The following is a 24,877-nucleotide window of genomic DNA, read 5'->3' as shown; positions in this document are numbered from 1 at the left end:
GGGATCGCTCCCGCACGAATACCGACCGCCGCAGGCACCGGGCGGGGGCCCGATCGGGCCCCCGACCCGCGGGAAGGCAGGGACGTACATGTACGCCCATATGCCTGCCTGTGCCATGCTGTCGACGTACATCGTCGTGCGGCGGTCGGGAAGTGGTTAAGTAGGCAGGTTATTCTGTTAGTGACAGTATTTCACAAAAGTAAGTACACCCCTCACATTTTTTGTAAATATTTTATTATATCTTTTCATGTGACAACACTGAAGAAATTACACTTTACTACAATGTAAAGTAGTGAGTGTACAGCTTGTGTAACAGTGTACATCTTCTGTCCCCTCATAACTCAACACACAGCCATTAATGTCTAAACCCCTGGCAACAAAAGTGAGTACACCCCTAAGTGAAAATGTCCAAATAGGGCCCAAACATTCCATTTGAGGATGCCCCACAGATGCTCAATAGGGTTTAGGTCTGGAGACATGCTTGGCCAGTCCATCACCTTTACTCGCAGCTTCTTTAGCAAGGCAGTGGTCATATTGGAGGTGTGTTTGGTGTCATTATCACGTTTGAATACTGCCCTGTGTCCCAGTCACCAAAGGGAGGGGATCATGTTCTACTTCTGTATGTCACAGTACATGTTGGCATTCATGGTTCCCTCAATGAACTGTAACTCTCCAGTGCCGGCAGCATTAATGCAGCCCCAGACCACGACACTCCCACCACCATGCTTGACTGTAGGCAAGACAAACTTGTCTTTGTACTCCTCACCTGGTTGCTGCCACACACGCTTGACACCATGGTCTCATCAGACCACAGGACATGGTTCCAGTAATCCATGTCCTTAGTCTACTTGTCTTCAGCAAACTGTTTGTGAGCTTTCTTGTGCATCATCTTTAGAAGAGGCTTCCTTCTGGGACAACAGACCAATTTGATGCAGTGTGTGGCGTATGGTCTGAGCACTGACAGGCTGACCCCCCATCCCTTCAACCTCTGCAGCAATGCTGGCAGCACCCATATGTCTATTTCCCAAAGACAACCTCTGGATATGACACTGAGCACGTGCACTCAACTTCTTTGCTGGACCATGGTGAGGAGGCCTGTTCTGAGTGGATTCTGTCCTGTTATACCTCTGTGTGATCTTGGTCACTGTGCTGCAGCTCAGTTTCAGGGTCTTGGCAATCTTCTTATAGCCTAGGCCATCTTTATGTAGAGCAATAATTATTTTTTCCAGATTCTCAGAGACTTTTTTTGCCTTTAGGGTGCCATGTTGAACTTCCAGTGACCAGTATGAGAGAGTGAGAGCGATAACACCAAATTTAACACACCTGCTCCCCATTCACACCCAGGCCCGGACTGGCCATAGGGCTGACCGGGCATTTGCCCGGTGGGCCAGGGCCGCCCGCTCCAAAGCATGTTGCTGTTTAGGCCGCACAGCGGGAGGTAAGCGGCGATCGCGGCCTGAACATGGTTAACACAGGCCGTGGCCGCCGCTACCGCTATGCGGCCGTTCCGTGTCTCCTCCGGTGGAATTGGCGGCTGCATGGGCTGAGCTGTGTGTCTATCTCACACACAGCTCAGCCTCAGCACCGCGCTGACAGTTCAGCTTTCTGCTCCCAGGGGCTGCTCCTCCTCCAGCCAAGGTGTCCGCACGTTGAGGCAAGGGGCGGAGCTCCTGTCAAGACGTTTCCCCCGCTCACGCCTCTCCCCCTTCTCTTGTCGGCAGCACATGTGAGGAGAAAGCTTCCCTCACCATTGGACACAACAGAGGGCCAATCGGAGACCTAGAGGGGCATCATGGGAAATGTAGTCCCAGAGATAGGTAGCCCAATTGTTTTATGCAGGGAGCTGACTACACTCCCCAGCATGCACACTGCTGGGGGGGAGGGATAGAAAAACCTGGAAACAAGCAGAAGTGCCTGCAGCATCTACTACAGGAGACATACAAAATAAAAGAGAGAACTGTGATGGGCAACTAATAGCCCCAGCACCACCAGAGAGAGCCACACTGCACCGCACCACCAGAGAGAGAGCCACGCTGCACCGCACCACCAGAGAGAGAGTCACGCTGCACCGCACCACCAGAGAGAGAGTCACGCTGCACCGCACCACCAGAGAGAGTCACGCTGCACCGCACCACCAGAGAGAGTCACGCTGCACCGCACCACCAGAGAGAGCCACACTGCACCGCACCACCAGAGAGAGAGCCACGCTGCACCGCACCACCAGAGAGTCACGCTGCACCGCACCACCAGAGAGAGAGCCACGTTGCACCGCACCACCAGAGAGAGAGCCGCGCTGCACCGCACCACCAAAGAGAGAGCAACGCTGCACCGCACCACCAAAGAGAGAGCCACGCTGCACCGCACCACCAGAGAGAGCCACGCTGCACCGCACCACCAGAGACAGAGCCTGGTGCTGACTACACTCCCCAGCATGCACACTGCTGGGGGGGAGGGAGAGAAAAACCTGGAAACAAGCAGAAGTGCCTGCAGCATCTACTACAGGAGACATACAAAATGAAAGAGAGAACTGTGATGGGCAACTAATAGCCCCAGCACCACCAGAGAGAGCCACACTGCACCGCACCACCAGAGAGAGAGCCACGCTGCACCGCACCACCAGAGAGAGAGTCACGCTGCACCGCACCACCAGAGAGAGAGCCACGCTGCACCGCACCACCAGAGAGAGAGCCGCGCTGCACCGCACCACCAGAGAGAGAGCCGCGCTGCACCGCACCACCAGAGAGAGAGCCGCGCTGCACCCCACCACCAGAGAGAGAGCCGCGCTACACCACACCACCAGAGAGAGCCACGCTGCACCGCACCACCAGAGAGAGAGCCACGCTGCACTGCACCACCAGAGAGAGAGCCGCGCTGCACCGCACCACCAGAGAGAGCCACGCTGCACCGCACCACCAGAGAGAGAGCCGCGCTGCACCACACCACCAGAGAGAGAGCCGCGCTGCACCGCACCACTAGAGAGAGAGCCACGCTGCACCGCACCACCAGAGAGAGCCACGCTGCACCGTACCACCAGAGAGAGAGCCACGCTGCACCGCACCACCAAAGAGAGAGCCACGCTGCACCGCACCACCAAAGAGAGAGCCACGCTGCACCGCACCACCAGAGAGAGCCACGCTGCATCTCACCACCAGAGACAGAGCCTGGTGCTGACTACACTCTCCAGCATGCACACTGCTGGGGGGGAGGGAGAGAAAAACCTGGAAACAAGCAGAAGTGCCTGCAGCATCTACTACAGGAGACATACAAAATGAAAGAGAGAACTGTGATGGGCAACTAATAGCCCCAGCACCACCAGAGAGAGCCACACTGCACCGCACCACCAGAGAGAGAGCCACGCTGCACCGCACCACCAGAGAGAGAGCCGCGCTGCACCGCACCACCAGAGAGAGCCACGCTGCACCGCACCACCAGAGAGAGAGCCACGCTGCACCGCACCACCAAAGAGAGAGCCACGCTGCACCGCACCACCAAAGAGAGAGCCACGCTGCACCGCACCACCAGAGAGAGCCACGCTGCACCGCACCACCAGAGACAGAGCCTGGTGCTGACTGCACTCCCCAGCATGCACACTGCTGGGGGGGAGGGAGAGAAAAACCTGGAAACAAGCAGAAGTGCCTGCAGCATCTACTACAGGAGACATACAAAATGAAAGAGAGAACTGTGATGGGCAACTAATAGCCCCAGCACCACCAGAGAGAGCCACACTGCACCGCACCACCAGAGAGAGAGTCACGCTGCACCGCACCACCAGAGAGAGAGCCGCGCTGCACCACACCACCAGAGAGAGCCACGCTGCACCGCACCACCAGAGGGAGAGCCGCGCTGCACCGCACCACCAGAGAGAGAGCCGCGCTGCACCGCACCACCAGAGAGAGAGCCACGCTGCACCGCACCACCAGAGAGAGAGCCACGCTGCACCGCACCACCAGAGAGAGAGCCACGCTGCACCGCACCACCAAAGAGAGAGCCACGCTGCAACGCACCACCAAAGAGAGCCACGCTGCACCGCACCACCAGAGAGAGCCACGCTGCGTCGCACCACCAGAGACAGAGCCTGGTGCTGACTACACTCTCCAGCATGCACACTGCTGGGGGGGAGGGAGAGAAAAACCTGGAAACAAGCAGAAGTGCCTGCAGCATCTACTACAGGAGACATACAAAATGAAAGAGAGAACTGTGATGGGCAACTAATAGCCCCAGCACCACCAGAGAGAGCCACACTACACCGCACCACCAGAGAGAGAGCCACGCTGCACCGCACCACCAGAGAGAGAGCCACGCTGCACCGCACCACCAGAGAGAGAGCCGCGCTGCACCGCACCACCAGAGAGAGAGCCGCGCTGCACCGCACCACCAGAGAGAGAGCCGCGCTGCACCGCACCACCAGAGAGAGAGCCGCGCTGCACCGCACCACCAGAGAGAGAGCCGCGCTGCACCGCACCACCAGAGAGAGAGCCGCGCTGCACCTCACCACCAGAGAGAGAGCCGCGCTGCACCTCACCACCAGAGAGAGAGCCGCGCTGCACCTCACCACCAGAGAGAGAGCCACGCTGCACCTCACCACAAGACAGAGAGCCGCGCTGCACCTCACCACCAGAGAGAGAGCCACGCTGCACTGCACCACCAGAGAGAGTCACGCTGCACCGCACCACCAAAGAGAGAGCCACGCTGCACCACACCACCAAAGAGAGAGCCACGCTGCACCGCACCACCAAAGAGAGAGCCACGCTGCACCGCACCACCAGAGAGAGAGCCGCGCTGCACCGCACCACCAGAGAGAGAGCCGCGCTGCAACGCACCACCAGAGACAGAGCCGCGCTGCAACGCACCACCAGAGACAAAGCCGCGCTGCAACGCACCACCAGAGACAGAGCCGCGCTGCAACGCACCACCAGAGACAGAGCCGCGCTGCAACGCACCACCAGAGACAGTGCCACGCTGCACCGCACCACCAGAGAGACACGCTGCACCGCACCACCAGAGAGACACGCTGCACCGCACCACCAGAGAGAGAGCCACGCTGCACCGCATCCCCAGAGAGAGAGCCACGCTGCACCGCACCACCAGAGACAGAGTCACGCTGCACCGCACTACCAGAGAGAGAGCCACGCTGCACCGCACCACCAGAGAGAGCCACGCTCCACCACCAGAGAGGGAGCGCCACGCTGCACCGCACCCCCAGAGAGAGAGTCACGCTGCACCGCCAGAGAGAGAGCCACACTGCACCACCAGAGGGAGAGCCACACTGCACCTCACCACCAGAGAGAGAGTCACGCTGCACCGCCAGAGAGAGAGCCACACTGCACCACCAGAGGGAGAGCCACACTGCACCTCACCACCAGAGAGAGCCACGCTGCACCGCACCACCAGAGAGAGAGCCACGCTGCACCGCACCACCAGAGAGAGAGCCACGCTGCAATGCACCACCAAAAAAGAGAGCAGGTCAGCGTCACTGCTCAGTGTGGGCACAATAGGAGACATACAGTACTAGCGTTGTATGGCCACAATAGCACTGATAGGACTGGGACACTGTAATATAAAGGGGACTGCGCTGTAAAGTGTATTATATACACACAGATGATGGAGATCTCCGGCTGTACACGGTGTTCTCTTCCCAGATCATATCACACATGGCCTGCATGTGACAGCCGGCGGAGACGCCCCCTCCATGGAGCAGCCGCCAATCAGACAGCGGGGCTGGCGGTGGGCGTTCCCGAGGAGCAGGCAGTCTGGTGTATGAGCCGCAGACACACACACAGGGGAAGGAGATCTGGCGGAGCGCTGACAGTAGAGCGGACAGAACGGAGGAGTATCCCCTGGACGATGGAGGGCCCCGCGGTCAGCTCAGTACACTGGTTCCGGAAGGGGCTGAGGCTGCACGATAACCCGGCTCTGTTGGCCGCTCTGAGGGGGGCTCGCTGTGTGCGCTGTGTCTACATCCTGGACCCCTGGTTTGCCGCCTCCTCCTCGTCCTCCGGAGGGGTGAACCGATGGAGGTGAGAGGACAGGGGGCGGGGCTGGGGTCAGGGACACCTGGGAGGCTGCAAGGGCATTGGAGAGGCAGAGATAAATAGGCGGGCCATGGACGGGGTGTTGGTACCTAATTGGGGGTCATAGTTCCCTGATTGGATGATGTGTGACCAGGGGGAGGGGCCTTGTTTCTGTGGGACATACTGATGTCCAAGGGGAGGGGTCTGGTCCTTATGGGAGGAGCTTTGAGCAAGCGGAGGGGTTTGGTGCTGATAGGAGGAGATGCAACAAGTGGAGGAGTCTGGTCCTCATGGGAGGAGCTTTGAGAAAGGGGTAGGGATTTGGTCCTGATGGGAGGGGCTTTGAGCAAGGGGTTGGGGTACTGTCCTGTTGGGAAAACTGGAAGGGGGGGGGAATCTTGTCCCTAGATTGGAAGAGCTCCAATCCAGGGAGAGGGTCTGGTCCTAATGGGTGGGCCTACAAGCCACTGGGAGGGGTCTTTCCCTTTTGGGCGGGGCTACAAGCCTGGGGAGAGGATGGGTCTTGTCTTGGTGAGAGAGGCTACTCACTAGAATGACTTGTTTTCACCAGTGACCATGGGGAGGATTTGGTCCTTGTGGGAGGGATTTGACCTTTTGTGGGAGATACTATTTGCCAGGGTGACAGGTCTTCACTTCTCACTGGGGATGGTGGGGGAGGGTCTGGTCCCCTCGGGAGGGGTGGGAGAGGTTAAATGTCCGGGTGAAGTACTTCCACTGTATAGGGGGAGGGGCCTGATCCTTGTGGGACAGACTTCAGGCCGGGGGTCTTGTTTTCTGTGGGAGGTCCGCCCACCTCACAAAAAATTAATTTATCAGCTACAAATAGTGTAGCTACTGACTTTCAATATATGGACACCTACCTGTCCAGGGAGCCTGTGATGTCGGCACCCTAGCCAATCTTCGGATCGGCTGTCGGGTGCAGCAGCAGCCGCCGCCATTGCCGGTAAGGGAACCCGGTAGCAAAGCCTTTTCGGCTTCACAGCCGCTCCCCTACCGCACATGCGTGAAGCCCGCTGCACCTTCTAATTGCCCCGGCAGAGGAAGGAGGGGGACCAAGCTTCACCGTGGCAACATCTCCGCAAGTGGGGAAGGGGACTTGTCAAAAAACGGGTCCTTGTTCTCCCCTCCCCCCCCCGAAAGGTGCTAAATGTAGCAGCGGAGGGGGGAGGAGGCAAATAAATTGAAGTCCCACTTTTGAATGGAACTCCATAACAACTCTTTTATGGAACATACTTGTTGGAGAAATTACCCCCTTATAAGGTTCTAGCCCAGATAGAGCAGATAAATCAAATGTAGGTCATAGTAACCAGTGGGAGAAATGTGTTACTGAAGGGAACATTTCCTGTGGTGGAGGCCAGAAGATATATCTATATGTGGGGTTGACCACTCAAAGGACCCGTTTGCTGGGTTCTGTATCCTATGGTGTAGACTGTTCACTAGATGGGCATAATTACCTGTGGAAGAGACGTTGCATTGGAGGGATAATTGCTGGGTTTGTAGTTCAGGGGTTGTACCTACCTGTAGGGTTGACCATTCTCTTGGGGAACATACTTGTTGAAGAAACGATCCGCTTGTTGGGTTTTATAATTTATGGGAGCAATTGCTTTCTATGAGGTCATAGTTACTAATGGGAGAGATGTGTTAAATGAAGGGATAGTTACCCGCGGTGGAGACCAGAAGATGCATCTACCTGTGGGGTTGACCGATCTCTTGGAGGAACATGTGTGTTGAAGAAATAATCCACTTGTTGGGTTTTATAATCTTTGGAAGTGATTTCTCTCTCAGAGGCCATAGTTAGCAGTGGGGGAAACATCCTATTGGAAGGATAGTTACCTGTGGTGGAGACCAGAAGATATATCTATATGTGGGGTTGACCACTCAGGGTTCTCTATCCTGTGGGGGTGAGTGTTCACTAGGAGGGCATAGTTACCTGTGCAAAAGGGAGCTTACTAGGAGGAAATAACCTTTTGCGGAGAAGTCTCATTGGAGGGATGGTTACCTGTGGTGGAGACCAGAAGATGTATCTACCTGTGGGGTTGACCATTCTCTTGAGGGAGCGTACCTGAAATCACCCTCTTGTTGGGCTTATAATATATGGGAGTAATTGCTCTCTAGGGGGTCATAGTTTTTGGTGGGAGAATCCTCTTATTGGAGGGATAGCTACCTGAGGGAGAGATGTAATGAGATGGAAAGTTGCCTTTGGGAAAGTACACAGACTGGGAGACACTTGCAGAAAAGACCAAACCCAGCCAGATAATAACTGTGGGAGAAGACCGATGGGAGGGGGGCATAGACACCTGGGTGGGACCACCTGATCCATTGGTTTTCTCTTCTTTTGGTCCGGTAGCAATGTTCAATGGGGTAATTAAAGGGGGCACCTACCTACTTTGAGAAGGAGATGAGTAGATTCCTGAATGGCATTGATGCACAGAAGTTGGGATATGGGTATGTATGGATTGGATCATTTGGAAGTAGTCATCCCTTATCGTTGACTTTGTCAGCTGGTATTTCTGTGCCTATGGCCTGTAACTCTAAGCCCCTGTACATACGGTCGGAGATTTCGACAACCAAATCCGTCGGATTTTGCCCGTCGGATCTTGTCCAAAACTGTTGCATACACATGGTCGGACTAAGTTGTTGAAAAATCCGATCATTCAGAACGTGATGACGTAATTTCGTTACGATGAGACTTCATTCAGGCTAGTAGCCAATAGCTTTGATGTAGGAATTTGATCTGAGCATGCGTGGCACTTGGTCCGATCAAAATTCTCTACACATGATCGGAGTATGTCCGATCGAACCAGTTGGTCGGGAAATATTTCCAACATGTTGGAAAATTGGGTCCGACGGATATTCCGACGGAATCAGTCCGATGCATACCACACACAGTCGGATTATCCGACGACACGGTCCGATAGGACACATTCCGACGGATTCTCCGACCGTGTATAGAGGGGCTAAGGCTGGATTCACACCTATGCATTTTTAGAGCATTTTGCAGATTTGCACTACAAAATCAGTTCCATAGAAAACCATTATGAATGGACTGCAGTACAAATCTGCAAGATGCAAAAAGCACTAAAAATGCTTATATGTGAATCCAGCCTAAAGAGCTGGTGGCAGACCTGAACAGGTTTGATGTGAAAGGATTTATGAATATGTACCACCACCTCCTCCCCTTAGAATGTAAGCTCTATGAGCGGGGCCCTCCTGTCCCTTCTATATTGAACAGTACTGTAATTGTGCTGTCCCCCCTCTACATTGTATAGTGCTGCATAAACTGTTGGCGCTATATAAATCATGAATAATAATAATGTATAGAAACTTTGTATCTGTATAGACTTTGATATGGCAACATTCCATCTTCACGGCTCATTTCAAAGCTTGCTGTGGTTTTCTCATCTTACATAAGCAACATGTTTTTATTTTTTTTGTCACTTAATCTTGGCCAACCTACCTCGTCTGCGCCAAGACTCGTTCCGGAATGTTCTGCCAGGGGTGGATTCATCTTTCAGAACCAGTTTGGGAAGTTGAAGCAGCGCTGGTTTCTGTTTCCTCTTTCTAATGCTGGAAAATCACAGGCTTGTTCTGCTCTGCAGCGGAGTTGGGTGGTGTTGTTGGCACTAAAATTGGTCTTTTATGGAGCTTTGTATGAGCCGATGTGTGGATTGTTTGTTTATAAAGTCCATTTAGAAATAAAGAGATTGTATCACATGAATGCTTGTCAATAGGAGTTGTGCCGAGGTAATCTAGAATAAGACTAGTAACAGCAATAATAAAAATCATGTAAATGTGTATTCATGTGACAATAAAGATTTCTCCCAGAAATTAAGTTTAGAATTCAGTTTTCTTTATTTAAAGACTTGAGACGTAGAAAACTCTACAAATGGGTTGTATTTCATTACTACCTGGGACTATCCTGGGGAATACTGACTGATGGAGCGCAGTGAATCCAATGTATATGTGAAGGATCATCTTGTTCTGTTTTATGTTTCGGGAACATTTTCAGAAATATATAAAGTGTGAAAAAGTGATCTAGGATATTGTCTATTCCATCTTAGTGTGTGGCTTAGAAGCATCCACACATTGTATAGTCCTAGGAAAAAACACCTTTTTGGTGTGTGTTGACATTTAAAGCGTTTGTTACCCCAGCATTGTTCCTGATATGTGTCTGCTGTACCATATACTTGTATGAAAAAGTATCCTGTTCTTTGTGTGAAATCCCTGGTGTTTCTGCCATTCCCTCTGCTTAAAAACTGACCACACTAAGCAGGATAGCACAGTGTGGTCATTTTTCTAGCTATGCTAGCCTGTTCTCCAATGATGAGACTTGTATTGACATGACCCACCTGCACAGCCATTCACTGGAAATTTTAGAGTGCTGCTGTTTCTCTTCCCCCTAACTCCTGACTGTACAGGAAGGGAACATAGACATCTGATATTCCCAAAGGTTCCATTGCTGGAGAGAGAATTATAGAGACTGCAGGTCTGGAATAAAAACAGTCTCCGTCATAGAGGAGGGTATAGGATAGGGATCTGCAATTAACAGACCTCCAGCTGTTGCAAAACTACAACTCCCATCATGCCTCTGGGTGTCATGCTTGTGTCAGTCTTGCTATGCCTCATGGGATTTGTAGTTCTGCAAGAGCTGGAGGTCCGCTAATTGCATAAAAATGTAAATGAACTGTAGTGCGTTTCTTCAAAAATCACCAATAAACATATAGATGTGAACCAGGCTTAAGATGTTTAGTAACACAATGGGGTTAAAAAGACTAAATATAGCCCTTTATAGTACAAAAAAAGAAGATAATCACTACTGGAAGGGGGTAATTTTTTATTTTTTTTTGTTTTACTGTAGAACAGTGAAAGTGATATTTACAGTAGTGATTATATTGTTGTACTATAAAGGGCTCATTTTAGTGTTTTTTTTTTTTTTTTTTTTAACTGGCTGAATAATCGATTATGAAAATAGTAATCGATTATGAAATTAATCGATTAGTTGTTTCAGCCCTAGTCTTTTCAGAGTATAAAATTGCATAGTTTGTCACAAGCACCAGATAATTGTCACCTGGCTTATTTACCTGCATCTGTTAATGTTTGAGAGTTTCCTGTATCCCTAAAAGATACCCCGTGGAGACCTGAGGGTATATGACAGGGAAGCACATTGGCAATTTGTGAGTATTCTTTGTATGTCTCCTGCCACATCCCCCTCTGGAGAGGGGCCATGTTATAACTTATATAACATCCCTTCTGTACCGGAATTTTGAAGAGGGGCTAACTTCACATCGTACACTTTGATGTGTGCGCAGGAGACATTTCCCAGTTTTTGACTTCCACACAAATGTGGAAAAAGTTTTATTTTTTATTTTTCTGTGAACTCTGAAGGATCTTTCCCCCGTTGTCCTGCTAAGATAAAAAGTGTTGGTTTCTTTTGTGCACAGAGCCAACCCATCCCATTGTTAAGATGCCATTTGGTTACATTTTTCACTTACAAATGTTCATTTGTTTCCCACAATAGTGGCACACCAGTAGCGGCTGGTGACATTTTTAGAATGGGGGAGCCAGACCCCACCCCTTTTGACCCCTACCACTTCTCATAAGCTCCACCCCTTATAGAATCCACCCACTCCACTTGTATTCCACTTGCATCCACCCATGGTGTCAGGTGTATGTAGCTCGGCCCTCGCAGGATGGGTGTGTAGCTCGGCCTTTCACAGGACAGGGCATAGCAGGACGGGGTGTGTAGCTCGGCCCTGGCAGGACGGGGTGTGTAGCTCGGCCCTGGCAGGACGGGGTGTGTAGCTCGGCCCTGGCAGGACGGGGTGTGTAGCTCGGCCCTGGCAGGATGGGGCGTGTAGCTTGGCCTTTCACAGAACAGGGCGTGGCAGGACGGGGTGTATAGCTCGGCCCTCGCAGGATGGGTGTGTGGCTCGGCCTTTAACAGGACAGGGCGTGGCAGGATGGGGTGTGTAGCTCGGCCTTTCACAGGACGGGGCGTGTAGCTCGGCCTTTCACAGGACGGGGCGTGTAGCTCGGCCTTTCACAGGACGGGGCGTGTAGCTCGGCCTTTCACAGGACGGGGCGTGTAGCTCGGCCTTTCACAGGACGGGGCATGGCAGGATGGGGTGTGTAGCTCGGCCCTGGCAGGATGGGGCATGTAGCTCGGCCTTTCACAGGACGGGTCGTGTAGCTTGACCTTTCACAGGACGGGGCATGGCAGGACGGGGCGTGTAGCTCAGGCTTTCACAGGACGGGGCGTGTAGCTCGGTCTTTCACAGGACGGGGCGTGGCAGGACGGGGTGTGTAGCTTGGCCCTCGCAGGATGGGGCGTGTCGCTCGGCCCTCAAGGTATTTCCCTGTTTGTTCTGACTAGACACAGTCCTGCTTCTTAGCAGAAACAGAAAGCCTTCCTCCTTTCTTACCCATCATTTCCACAATCTGTCTGAGCTCACACCTATGGTCAGGCTCTGCAGGGGAGAGAAATGCAGGATGTCTGCATCTGAGTTGTCATATTCTATGGCAGGGATATGCAATTAGCGTACCTCCAGCTGTTACAGAACTACAAGACCCATGAGGCATTGCAAGACTCTGACAGCCACAAGCATGACACTCAGAGGCAGAGGCATGATGGGAGTTGTAGTTTTGCAGGTCCGCTATTTGCATATCCCTGTTCTATGGGCTATCTTTAGGAGTACAGTAGGATGAAGGAAGCGGGTAGAATCCGTTTTTGTGCAATAGCATACTTAGCCAGAGATGATCATAGTAGTATTTTACTCATACTATATTTATCATTGAACCAATACTCAAAGGCAGTACCCCCCCCACGCTAGGGGCAGCCAGGCCCTCAAGGCATTTGACAGCTGCTAGTCTGGCACTTGCATGTTCAGGCAGACTGCTGTGGTCTGCTCTCCTCTTCTGGACTGCGGGCATGCAGGCAGCTGCAGCTCCAGTGCATGTCTCCTCTTCCAAAGAGCTAATTGGGAAACCGGTCTCATGTCCTGCCTCCTGATTGATAGGGAGGAACTGTAGTGTGAAAAATAGTAAATTCACTCGCTATCGTCTCACACCCTTTCCATTTTCATTACATACAATATTTTATCTGTCATCACTTAGGTTGGCTATAGATGATGCGATTTTCTTTCCTGCAGCCATGGGTTGCAGGAAAGCAAATTTCTTGATTCCCCCCCCCCCCCCCCTATCAACACAGTCAATGTCAATGGGGGAATCCCTTCCGCAGAGCTAATGTGTTCTCCTGGGGGCAGATGGCAGGGACTTGTACGGGGAGCCTGCAGAGCACCGTGATTATTACTGGCGGATATAGCTTATAGTTTGATGGATCGACTTTGGTGCAAATCAGCCTGCCCATAGATGGTTCAATTCTTGGCTGGTTCAGCAGGGAGATTGAAACAATCTATGAGGTCTTCCTGCTTGGGTCCTCGAAAAATATTATTGCAGTGGTTGCACAACCTTCAAACATCTGCCAAGCAGTGAAGACACTGTGCTGTGCCGAGTGATCTTTTAGGTTCTGGTTGTGTCGCTTGTAATGGTATGTACTAAGCCTTGTCTGTTTCCCTCAGGTTCCTGCTCCAGTCTCTGGAAGATCTGGATTCCAGTTTACGGAAGTTGGGCTCCCGGTTGTTTGTAGTACGCGGACAGCCAGCAGATGTCTTCCGTCGGCTTTTCAAGGTGAGTCAGTGTAACCTGCATTCCGCTGATCTATATACGCTGAATACCATGGCAGAACATACAGAGGAGTCTAAATGCCATTAATATGCTTGCATGATCCACATTCTTTATTGTTTTTATATAATGCAGGCAGAGCCCACAGCGCTTTATAGAGGACATTAAATCGTTTTTCATTCGTGCTGGTCACCAAGGAGCATATCTGCTCTCCAGTGCTATTATTGTACTGACTGTGAGATTTGTGGATAAGTCACTAGAGGGGGTTCTCGGCAGCTCAGTGCAGCTAGTCTGTCTCATTCTTAACATATCAGCCAGATAGGTGATTGAAAAGAATGCACTCCCTAACTTATAGATGCTAAGAAGAAAGCCACCACAGACCGGAGAAATCTCTGGTGTCCATATTTATTAGGAAGGATATCCATGACATTGACCCTCCCTGTCTATACCGCCCCTCAACTGTGTTTCACCCACAGGGCTTAGTCATATGGGTGAAACACGTTGGTAGGCAGTGCCAGACAAGGTCTGTCAATGTAAAGCTTGTAGATCTCTTCAAGCTTGACATTGACTGCCCTCATCTGGGACTGCCCCTCAAATGCGTTTCACCCATAGGGCTTAGTCGTGTTGGTGAAACGAGTTAGCTGGGCAGTCCTAGATGAGGGCTGTCCATGTCAAGCTTGTAGATATCGTCTATCGTCAAACTTGGACTGTTCCTCCAAAGTCCTTGCATCCCATGTAGTGAAGTGCAACTGCTAAAACATGGGGGACAACAGACTGTGGGACCGGTTTTACAGCCTGAAGGGAGTCTGCAGGTGTGGAGTGTCAGGTAAGTAAAATTGCCCTTTAGAACTAAATGAGCATTTCACCTTTGCCATGTGGGGGCATCACCGTTGCAAAGGGAGCATTTTATCTTTCCCTTGAGCTTTTAGGGCAAGGAAGTTGCTTTTCCAACATTGTAGCAGAGCTATATGGCCAGATAGTTTGGCAGAGTTCTTCTATATATAAAAAGCTTTACATATTTTCTTCCCAGTCTGCTTGGATCTTGAGCTATTTTTGTTCGCTGACCTTTACTGACGTAGTTTTTCTCCTCGTTATTTTGTCGTATTGTCGCGTTTTTCTGAAGTTTTCAGCTATTAAATTCAGCACATACTTTCTCTCCTCCGACCTGATCCTTTTAAGTTTGCCGTCAGAATTCTACAGGGAATTTATTAGACCATGTCTGCTGCGCCGCTTTGAGCAGCCCTTCTCCGAATCTTAGATGTTAAATATAGAAACCGCCAACGTGGGCACATACTCCACCACAATATGATAATGCAAACAAATATAAGAAAATGAATGAGATTTCCACCGGGGATCATCTTTTCTTGGCGCAGGCTGAAGCTGTGTTTCAAGAAGCATCTCAGCCCAGAGAGTATTAATTAGATGTTCCGCTTCTCAGCTGGGAAGTGTGTTGAATGCTAAATAAATTCTCAATTAAAGCTCAGGCAGGCGTCATGGAGGAGCAGAAAGGTTTTAGCATCTCTTTGCAATTATTTTTTCAGACTGTCAAGCGGAAAAGCCTAGCCTTATAAAATGGTTTTAATTTAAATCAAACCTGTGCTTTGCCCAAGTAGGGCAACAGGTTTTCTTTAATACCCCTTTTCAAGCAGCACATAGTCAACTTTCCTTTAGTTCTCAGCCAACGGGAGCAAAGAAAATGCCCTTTACATACAGGTATGGAGGAGTATGTTGTTCACTCAGTGTACCAGCACTGGAGCTTGGTGATTGGCCCAGCGCTGTCACTTGGGGACGCGGGACAGGAGACCTCAGCCCTGGGTAAGCTCCATCTAGAGAAACTTGGGGCATATGCAGGGTTTCTGCTGAACAAGGTGAAAAGGGGAGCATAGGTAGTGTCCATGTGTGCTGTTAGTGAACCTATTGCCTTGAGGTAGAAAGGGGGTGCCTACTAGGTGCAGCATTAAAATCATCCTGTCGCGATCAGGGGTCAGGCTCAAATTCCAGTTGCTGTAGCAAGGGGAAGCTCATACAGGGTTCAGCAGCATAAGTAGACAGGCAGGTTACCCTGGCAAATGACACAGACTCACTTGACGTGCAGAGTCTAAGTACTAACCGACGTTCACCAGACCTGGTGGGGGAGATGGATTTTGCTGCGCGTTAGCACAGGGTACAAGGCAGGGTTGTCCAATGGATCAGACAGGCTGCTGTCCAGCATCTTGGGTAGCTCAGTCAGCAGAGTTTTATTGTCAGACACAGCAGAGGTCCAGGTCTCATGAAAATGGGTCACAGGAGTGCAAAACGCACTGCACTCCTGTGATCCATAGAAGTACACCCAAATAAGCTTTGGCTATACTTTTCCTTTAAAGTCCAACTGAACTTTATCACAGGTACTCCTATAACGCCATCAATTTACACAGCACTTTACATATATTTTGAACATTCACATCAGTCCCTGCCCTCAAGGAGCTTACTATTGGGTTTAGTTGACGGGTTCAGTGATTGTTGTATGATGTACAGTTGTGCTCAAATTTTGCATACCCTCGGAGAAATTGGGACTTTGATATTTAAATATGACTGTTCTTGCCAAAAAACTGACTTTTATTTAAGGATAGTGATCATATGAAGCCATTTATTATCACGTAGCTGTTTTAGCACCTTTTTAAATTGTAATGATACCAGAAATCACCCAAATGGCCCTCATCAAAAGTTTCCATCCCCTTGAATGTTTGGCCTTGGTACAGACACACAAGGTGAACACACACAGGCTAAAATGGCAATTACAGGTACATTTCCCACATCTGTGGCTTTTTATGTTGCAGTCAGTGTCTGTGTATAAATAGACAATAAGTTTGTCAGCTCTCACTTGCACTGAACAAGCTAGATACTGAGCCATGAGGAGCAAAATATAACTGTTAAAAGGCCTGCGTAACAAGGTAATGGAACTTTATAAAGACTGGAAAAGGATATAAAAAGATAAACAAAGCCTTCAATATGCCAGTCAGTAGTGTTCATACACTTAAGAAGTGGAAAATTTGGGGATCTCTTGATGCCAAGGTCAGGTAGACCAAGAAAGATTGCAGCCACAACTGCCAGAAGAATTGTTCAGGTTACAAAGAAAACCCCACAGGTAAGCTCAGGAGAAATACCGGCTGCTCTGGAAAAAGGTGTGGTGGTTTCAAGGAGCACAATACGATGATACAAAAATTAGTTACATGGTCAAGTTTCCAGAAAAGCCTTCACTGTGCCAATGCCACAAAAAAGCCTGGTTATAATATGCCCAACACCTTGACCCGGCATACCTCTTCTGACACGCAGTACTCTGGAGTGATGAGACATAAATAGAGCTTTATGGTCACAACCATAAGTGCCATGTTTGGAGAGGGGTCAACAAGGCCTAACCTGATAATGACCTTGAGGCACATGGCCAAGCTGACCCTCCAGTGGTTAGGTGAAGGTTCTAGAATGGGCATCAGTCTCCTGAACTTAATATAATCAAGCCACTCTGGGAAGATCTCAAATGTACAGTTCATGCAAGATGACCAAAGACTTTGCATGACCTGGAGGCATTATGCCAAGACGAATGGGCAGTTATACCACCTGCAAGAATTCAGGGCCTCATAGATATCTATTATAAAAGACTGCACGCTGTCATTGATGCTTAAGGGGGCAATACACAATATTAAGAACCAACGGGGTGCAGACTTTTGAACAGGGGACATTTCAAGTGTGCTATTCTTTTTATTACCTATAGTTACAGAATATGATTCCCATAGAAAAGAAAAGAAATGTGTTTTGCCTGCTCACTCATGTTTTCTTTAAAAATGGTGGATATGGTATATTACCACCTCTTCAAGGGGATGCAAACTTTTGTGCACAACTGTGTGTTATTGTACATGCATACTTAATAGGTATAATGAAGCTTTCCCTGTACAGTGATCACAGCAGAGTGCGCTCCTTGTATTGGTTCTGTCTGTGCTAGGAAGTGGCGGGGGGTGGGGGTAATCGCTGTGAGAAACGTGACGGTTTGCAGTCACGAGCCTAGCGGAAAAGCCCATCTCTCAGGGAGCCTCTGCTCGAGTGCTCTACTATCTTTGTCCTATTATTTGAGCTTTCTGCACAACTTCCCCTAGGAATCTTTGTCCTGCCAATGTGACTGTGACCTCACCGGGCGTGCTCAATAGGATTGTAAACCTGTTTTTAGAGCACGGGCTTTGTGGCAAAGCATCTAGGTCATGTACACAAAGAAAGCTGGAGGCCAATTACAACTGTGTGTTGATGGTGCTGGATCTAAAAATGCAGGTAATGTGGGGATGCTTTCAAGCTGGGATGAACCACCTCTGGCACTAAAATCTCTTGTTGAGCTACAGTTTACTTGATGCCACTGCAGCAGTTGGCATGGAGGGCACACACACTCTATATTACCGAAAGTATTGGGACACCTGCCTTTACATGAACTTTATTAGCATCCCAGTCTTAGTCCGTAGGATTCAATATTGAGTTGGCCACTCTTTGCAGCTTCAACTCTTCTGGGAAGGCTGTCCACAAGGTTTAGGAGTGTGTCTATGGGAATGTTTGATCATTCTTCCAGAAGCGCATTTGTAAGGTCAGCCACTGATGTTGGGGAAAAAAAGGCCTGGCTTACAGTCTCTGTTCTAATTCATCCCAAGGATGTTCTATCGGGTTGAGGTGCAGGCCAGTCAAGTTCCTCCACCCCAAACTGGCTCATTCATGTCTCTATGAACCTCGCTTTGTGCACTGGTCCCAATCATTTCAGTGGAGAGGGAATTATGGTGTGGTGGTGTTTTTAAGGGGTTGGGCTTGGCCCCTTAGTTCCAGTGAAGGGAACATCTAAGGCGTCAGCATACCAAGACATTTTAGACCATTTCATCTCATCAATTTGGGGACGGCCCCTTTATGTTCCAACATGACTGTGCACAAAGCAAGGTCCATGAAGACATGGATGAGAGAGTTTGGGGTGAAGGATCAATTAACTTAGTACATTCAGCCTGCCCACTAATGGTTTGAATCTTGGCCGGTTCTTGCTGAACCAGCCTAGATTCCAAACATGTATGGCCGTCCTTCGTCTTCCCTAAGGAGGGAGCAAACAGTTCGCAATCACCCAGCCTCCCTCAGCCACACAGGCAGTGTTCAGTTTCGATGAGTATGCTGAATCACACTTACATTCAGCCTGCCAATACACGGTTTAAATCTCGGCTGGTTCCTGCTAAACTGGCAGAGATTCAAACTGTGAATGGCTTGCCTAAAAAGATGGCCGTACGCTACCCAGATGAGCATTTTTCTGCAGCACATATGACCAAGTGTTTACATTCAGCTGTGACCACTCACCCTGTACACATCAATGTTTACATGTAATGACACATGGCGCAATTACCTGCGGTAAGGGACAAATAAGCAGCCCGGACATAAATTGTCTGTAAAGAATCGCTTGTCTCTCCCTAGCTGCATGTAATTGCTCCTTGAAGAGCCGTAGAGGTACAGACGGCTTCCATCTATAGCTAAATGTAACCACCAGGCTATGCCTGCCGCATAAATACTTCCGGAGGTGTATAGCCATGAACGGTCATGAGAATGATCCCTATGGCTAGTGATGGTGAACCTTGGCACCCCAGGTGTTTGGGAACTATATTTCCCATGATGCTCATGCACTCTGCAGTGTAGCTGAGCATCATGGGAAATGTAGTTCCAAAACATCTGGGGTGTCAAGGTTTGCATCACTGCCTTAGTCTGATCTACCATTTACAGTATCAATAAAGTCACTTCTGCTTATTTAAAGCAACCCTGTCATAAGAATGTCAGTCACACCTCACTTGGCTCCTCTTGCAGTATTTTTTTAATAATCAATGAACTGACTGCATACAGTAATGTTTCCACCCAAAAAAAACAAGTTTTGTTTTTTGGGTGGAGACATGTACTGTATGCAGTCAGTGTATTGATTATTAAAAAAAAAAATACTGCAAAAGGAGTTGAGTTGAGTGGAGTGTGACAGATCTTCTCTTATATCTTTGATGAAGAGTGACTACAATGGTGAGCTTCTAGGATGTCCATTGAGGCCAGTCTAGAGCGGCGCTATGGCTCTGTGTATGTTTCCAACCCTGTCATAAGGTCTCTTCCACATGGAGCTGTCTAGTTGCAGTGTGTTCATATGCCCGACAGGGGCAGGTGCAGCACCCAAGCCCATGGCAAGCTTCAGCTGAACGCTGTGATACCCACATTTAGAGCCTTAAATGTCACACTAAACGACCAGGAGGGACGCACTTCACCTAAACGACCCACATTTGCACATTTGGGTTCTCTCTGTACCAAATGAAGCTATAGCCCACCTGTAAAAAACAAAAAGTCTACTTCTATACGTTTCTGGCATGCAATGTCCTAAAACTTTGCTGTATCACAAGTACTTGGCCACCAATGGTATTCAACAGTTCCAGGTATCTTAAATACCTGCTCCCCCCCCCCCTCCACATACATAAATACCCGCTCTCCCCTCGACGCATACATAAATGGCCGCTCTCCCCTCGACGCATACATAAATGCCCGCTCTCCCCCTCCACATACTGTGGTTCTTTATGCTGGTTCTTTCCTCTGGGCAGAGCTCTTTCCCTTCTCAAAGTTGTTCAGGTCTATATTTAGCACATTTTCTACAAGAGCCTTCAGGAACCTGCTGCTGTTCTAAAAATGATTAAATGAAACGTGCTGAGCATTTATAATGGAAACAGCAGAATGCATTCTCTGAAGTAAAAAACCTTCTGCATGCAGCTCCCCTTCTTATACTTGCCAGCAGCTCTCTCCCTTCTCATTGGCTTGGAGATAGCAGCAGGAGACATTGGCTTCCACTGCAGACTATCACAGCCAGTCAGGAGAGGGCGGGCTGAGTGTGTGTACATAGGGCCAGCTCAGGAACGAGCAAGAACAAGTGTCCCTGTAGCAAAAGGCTTGCTATGAGGGCACTCGGCGGTGGAAGGAGGAGCCAGGAGTGCCGGCGGGGACATGAAAAGAGGAGGATCGGGGCTACTTTGTGCAATACTATTACACAGAGCAGGTAAGTATAAAATGTTTGTTTAAAAAAACATAAAAATTATACACTTTGATACCTACTTTAATGTTCAACTCCTGGTTTCTCTTCCAAGCTGCCCTCAGTCTTCTGGGTGAATGGCGCCCAGCCTTCTCCCAAGCGAAAAACTGAAGACAACATGTGATTGAGTGCTTTCATAGGCAGCCCTTCACAGTGGCGCCCTGCCTGCACATTGATGCAAAGATGACTTTGCATTAGTACCCATTGCTGGAAAAGATATGACCAGCTTATAGTGATCTGGAAAAGGGGCTGTATATAAATCAAAGAAAGGCATAGGACTTTGGTGGGGGGGAGGGGGCTTTGGCATTTATAGTGTTGGATGGGAGATGGGAGGAAGTACTGAGGGCTGAGTGGGGAGATTCTGATGTTTGGCTTTAAATTGGAGTTATGGAAAAGAAGGATTGTACAGTGTAGAGAAAAAAGTAAAAAAAAGTACACAGAAAAACTATAGTAGTGGCATTCAAGAATTGTCTGCAGTGATCTACTAAATCCTCACATAAACAATACTAAAGTCATTCTAAAGCCCAAGCGTTTTTTTTTTTTTTTTTTTTTACTTTAATGCATTCCTTCCATTAAGGTAAAAAATGTTTAGGTTAAAATATTCCCCCCCCACCCCAAAAATACTTTCCTGAGCCTGATCTCAGTCCAGCACTGTGCACAAGAGCAGCTCCTCTCCTCTCCTCTGGCTTTACAGCTGGGTACGCACTGCGCATGCGCGAGCCGCACTGTAACTGGCCAGGCAATCATCTGACACCTGTGACGTGTCTCAGATGATTGCCGGGGGGGGAGAGAGGTGGGAGCTGGATCCCTCTAAAAAGAGGTTATCCACTCCCCCCCCCCCCCCCCCAAAAAAAATGGCATGCCAAATGTGGCATGTCAGGGGGTCGCCTTCCGTTTAAAGTGAAAGTTCCATTTTTCGGAGGAACTCCGCTTTAAGACTTTACAATCCCTTTAAACAGTTTGGGCTTGTTTGCCTTTCGGTAGTCTCTGAAAAGTAATCTCCGCTGAATCGTTTTACAGAAAGTGGTACAGGAACGGCTGACGGGCATTCAGGAGGCCATACTCCTACCTCCGGAATGTCCTATTTCTATTCCTATTTTTATATTATTATTATTATTATTATTATTATTATTATTATTATTATTATTATATTTTTTTTTTTTTTTTTTTGACAGCCGAACAAGTTTTTGGAATGGAATTGCCATGCTGCAACTGTTTCCTAATGTTTGGCTCATGGTTGTGGCACAGCTCGGTTCACTTGAATAGGTCACATTATCCAAAGGTACTGCTCGACTGTGTGATAAGGGATATAGTAAATGACGCAGCCACTTTGTGTAAAGCGCTGTCGGGTCATCGTTGAACTACAGGGTTGGTTTGCTGAAGGTAAATAGACTGTGCATTTTTGCAAGTGCAATTGCTCCAGAGCTTTGGAAATGATGGGGTAACTCTGCTGACTTCCATCATCCAATCATGTGCAAGCAAAAATGTTTTTTTTTTTTTTTTATTTTTTTTTTCTTTGCATGTAATTGAGTATTATTTGTAAAGTCAAGCTTTACCTAATTTACTAAGCTCTGGAGAAACTCCAGAGTGCAATTGCACTTGCAAAAGTGCACAATTGATTTGCCTTCAGTAAATCAACCCCTATGAGTCTAATGCCGCGTACACTCGATCGGATCTTCCGATGGGAAATGTTTGATGTGAGCTTGTTGTAGGAAAGTCCGATTGTGTGTAGGCTCCTTTGAACATTTGCTGTCGGAATTTCCTCACACATGTTTGAGAGCAAGTTCTCAAATTTTACGGCAACAAAACTTGTTGTCGGAAAGTCCGGTTGTGTGTACACAAGTCCGTCGCACAAAAGTTCACGCATGCTTGGAATTAAGCAGAAGGTTATTGAACTTCCTTTTTCTCGGCTCGTCGCGTTGTGTCACCACGTTCTTGACGTTCGAAACTTCCGACAACATTTCTGTGACCGTGTGTACGCAAGACAAGTTTGAGGCAACATCCTTTGGGAAAAAAATCCACCGTTTTTATTGTCAGAAAATACGATCGTCTGTACAGGACATTAGCCTTGGGCTCCTCATTCTGTTTTTGCAGCTCAGTAAATCGGAGCGCCTGGAAGGGATTTTGCCCAAAAATAAGGCGTAAGAAGATTAGGAGTATAAAATAAATGTACACATATTTAGAAACAGCATTTGGGTTTTAACTTGAATACCAAGCTGAAGTCTCAGGCGTCTTAAGTCAAGCATTCCAAACGTTAGCATGTTATCCTGGCACAGGTACTGCTGTGCTGTCTCCATTTATTTGTGTATTATGCGGACTGAGACCTACATAATCCTTTAAGAAAAACTATAAATTTTTGGGCAGATGCCAGCAGGTTACATAATGTGATACTTGGCTAGACAAGCAGTTATGCAGATCCACTTCTCAATATATTGCATACCAGACACTTTTTTTGGGGGCACCAAAAGTAAGCCTGGTGCAAAGATGACTCCATTGGGAGCACAGCACCGTTATCATAGCTTCAGTAGTGTTTTGTGACTCAAAACCTTTTACTAGTCAAAATGAATACCAGGCAAAGAGGTAAACATGCCACTGAAATACATTTATGGAAGCTGTTATCTGCCAAAGGATTTTCATTTGTTCATCCAGTACTGGTATTTACACAGCCCTGCTGCACAGCATATCCCTGTCTGGTAGGGCATTAAACCTAATTTGTTCTCTGCTGCAGTAGTGTAATACTTGCAGGTCAGCTTGGGACCATTACAATGGTAAATTTGTGGAATGCAGATGTACTTTTTAAATTTTCACACACTTAAGTCATTCTTATAGGCTCTCATCTTGATATTTTGCAGGAATGGGGTGTGACCCGGCTAACGTTTTAGTACGATTCTGAACCGTTTGGGAAAGAGCGAGATGCAGCCATCATGAAACTGGCCAAGGAAGCTGATGTAGAAGTCATTGTGGAGAGCTCTCATACCCTGTATGACTTGGACAAGTAAGTCATGATAATAGTGTGTGTCTCCTTCCATACTGTATCTGTCCAATTAATGAACCTTTAGTGTAAAAGCAGTGGTGTCGAGCTCTATTTCATCACATGCTGCATCAGCATTATGGATGGTCGTCCTTAGAGGGCCAGTTGTATCTGTAAGACAAGGTGTCCAGATCACCCCCCCCCCCCATCCATCATCAGAAGTCCGTCTCCTTCACTCCTTTACATCACAGTGCACCCCCCCCCCCCTTCCTTAAAAATAGCGCATGTAAAGAGCCTCTCCTTTTACTCCAGTGTGCAAGACTTACTGATTTCACACTGGAGCGGTGCGCTGGCAGGACGCTTAAAAAAAAGTCCTGCAAGCAGAATCTTTGAGGCACTTTAGGAGCGGTGTAAACACTGCTCCTAAAGCGCCACCGAAGCGTCAGCAAAGCATCGCTTTTGGCCGCTAGCGGGGTTTAGAAGTGCCCCTACTAGCAGCCGAAAAGCGCTGCTAAAACTACGGTATCGCCAACGCATCAGTGGGAAAGTGCCCTAATAGTTTTGCAATATATGCAGCAACATCCACACACTTAGTATCCCAACATTGGAGGTGATTTATTCTTCCAAAGCAAATATACGTTTGTACACTGGTACTGACTAGTATTCTTTTCTTTTCCCTCAATTTCTCTTACTCAGCTAATGTGACCCCAGTGCTGACCGAGAAGGGCAGGGGAGGGACAAACTGTGCAGGGGCCTGACGTCCTCCTTATCAACCATTGACCTCATTGGTTGTTAGGACACTGGCAGCTGGAAGGTTGTAATGGTGCACAATGAAAACATTTTGGATTTGTGTAACTAAAATGCAGGCTTAATCAACCCTCTTCCTTGTGTACAATTTTTGGGCAATTTTTTGTCATTTTGCCAAGGCACCCCTGATGAGACCTGAAGGCACCCCAGTTGAAAAAGGCTGGTCTAAACAGTCCTGTGGACATTAGGTGGTAAGCTTGCCCATTAGAGCCCCTTTCACACAGGGCACAAGGCAGACTCCATTACGATCAGCAGGGGATCTGTCTGCTGACTCCCTGCTGATTCGTGCAGATCCGACAG

The 24,877-nt window shown here is 48.7% G+C and overlaps 1 protein-coding gene across 1 annotated transcript in view; it reads left to right on the top strand.

The window, feature by feature from the left end:
• Positions 1-5,655: 5,655 nt before the first annotated feature.
• Positions 5,656-24,877, top strand: part of LOC143926367 (cryptochrome-2-like) — a 44,288-nt gene continuing 25,066 nt past the window's right edge. Inside the window, 3 exon segments of the mRNA XM_077450236.1 lie at positions 5,656-6,017; positions 13,610-13,718; positions 23,652-23,794. Coding sequence (XP_077306362.1) covers positions 5,758-6,017; positions 13,610-13,718; positions 23,652-23,794 — 512 coding nt within the window. The 5' untranslated portion in view covers positions 5,656-5,757.

Source organism: Lithobates pipiens, unplaced genomic scaffold, assembly GCF_037356315.1.
Source record: "Lithobates pipiens isolate NorthernLeopardFrog02 unplaced genomic scaffold, aLitPip1_a1.2 Scaffold_10, whole genome shotgun sequence".
Taxonomy (NCBI): Eukaryota; Metazoa; Chordata; class Amphibia; order Anura; family Ranidae; genus Lithobates; species Lithobates pipiens.
Note: the sequence above shows the minus strand (reverse complement) of the source record. Positions and strands in the feature narration are given on the sequence as shown.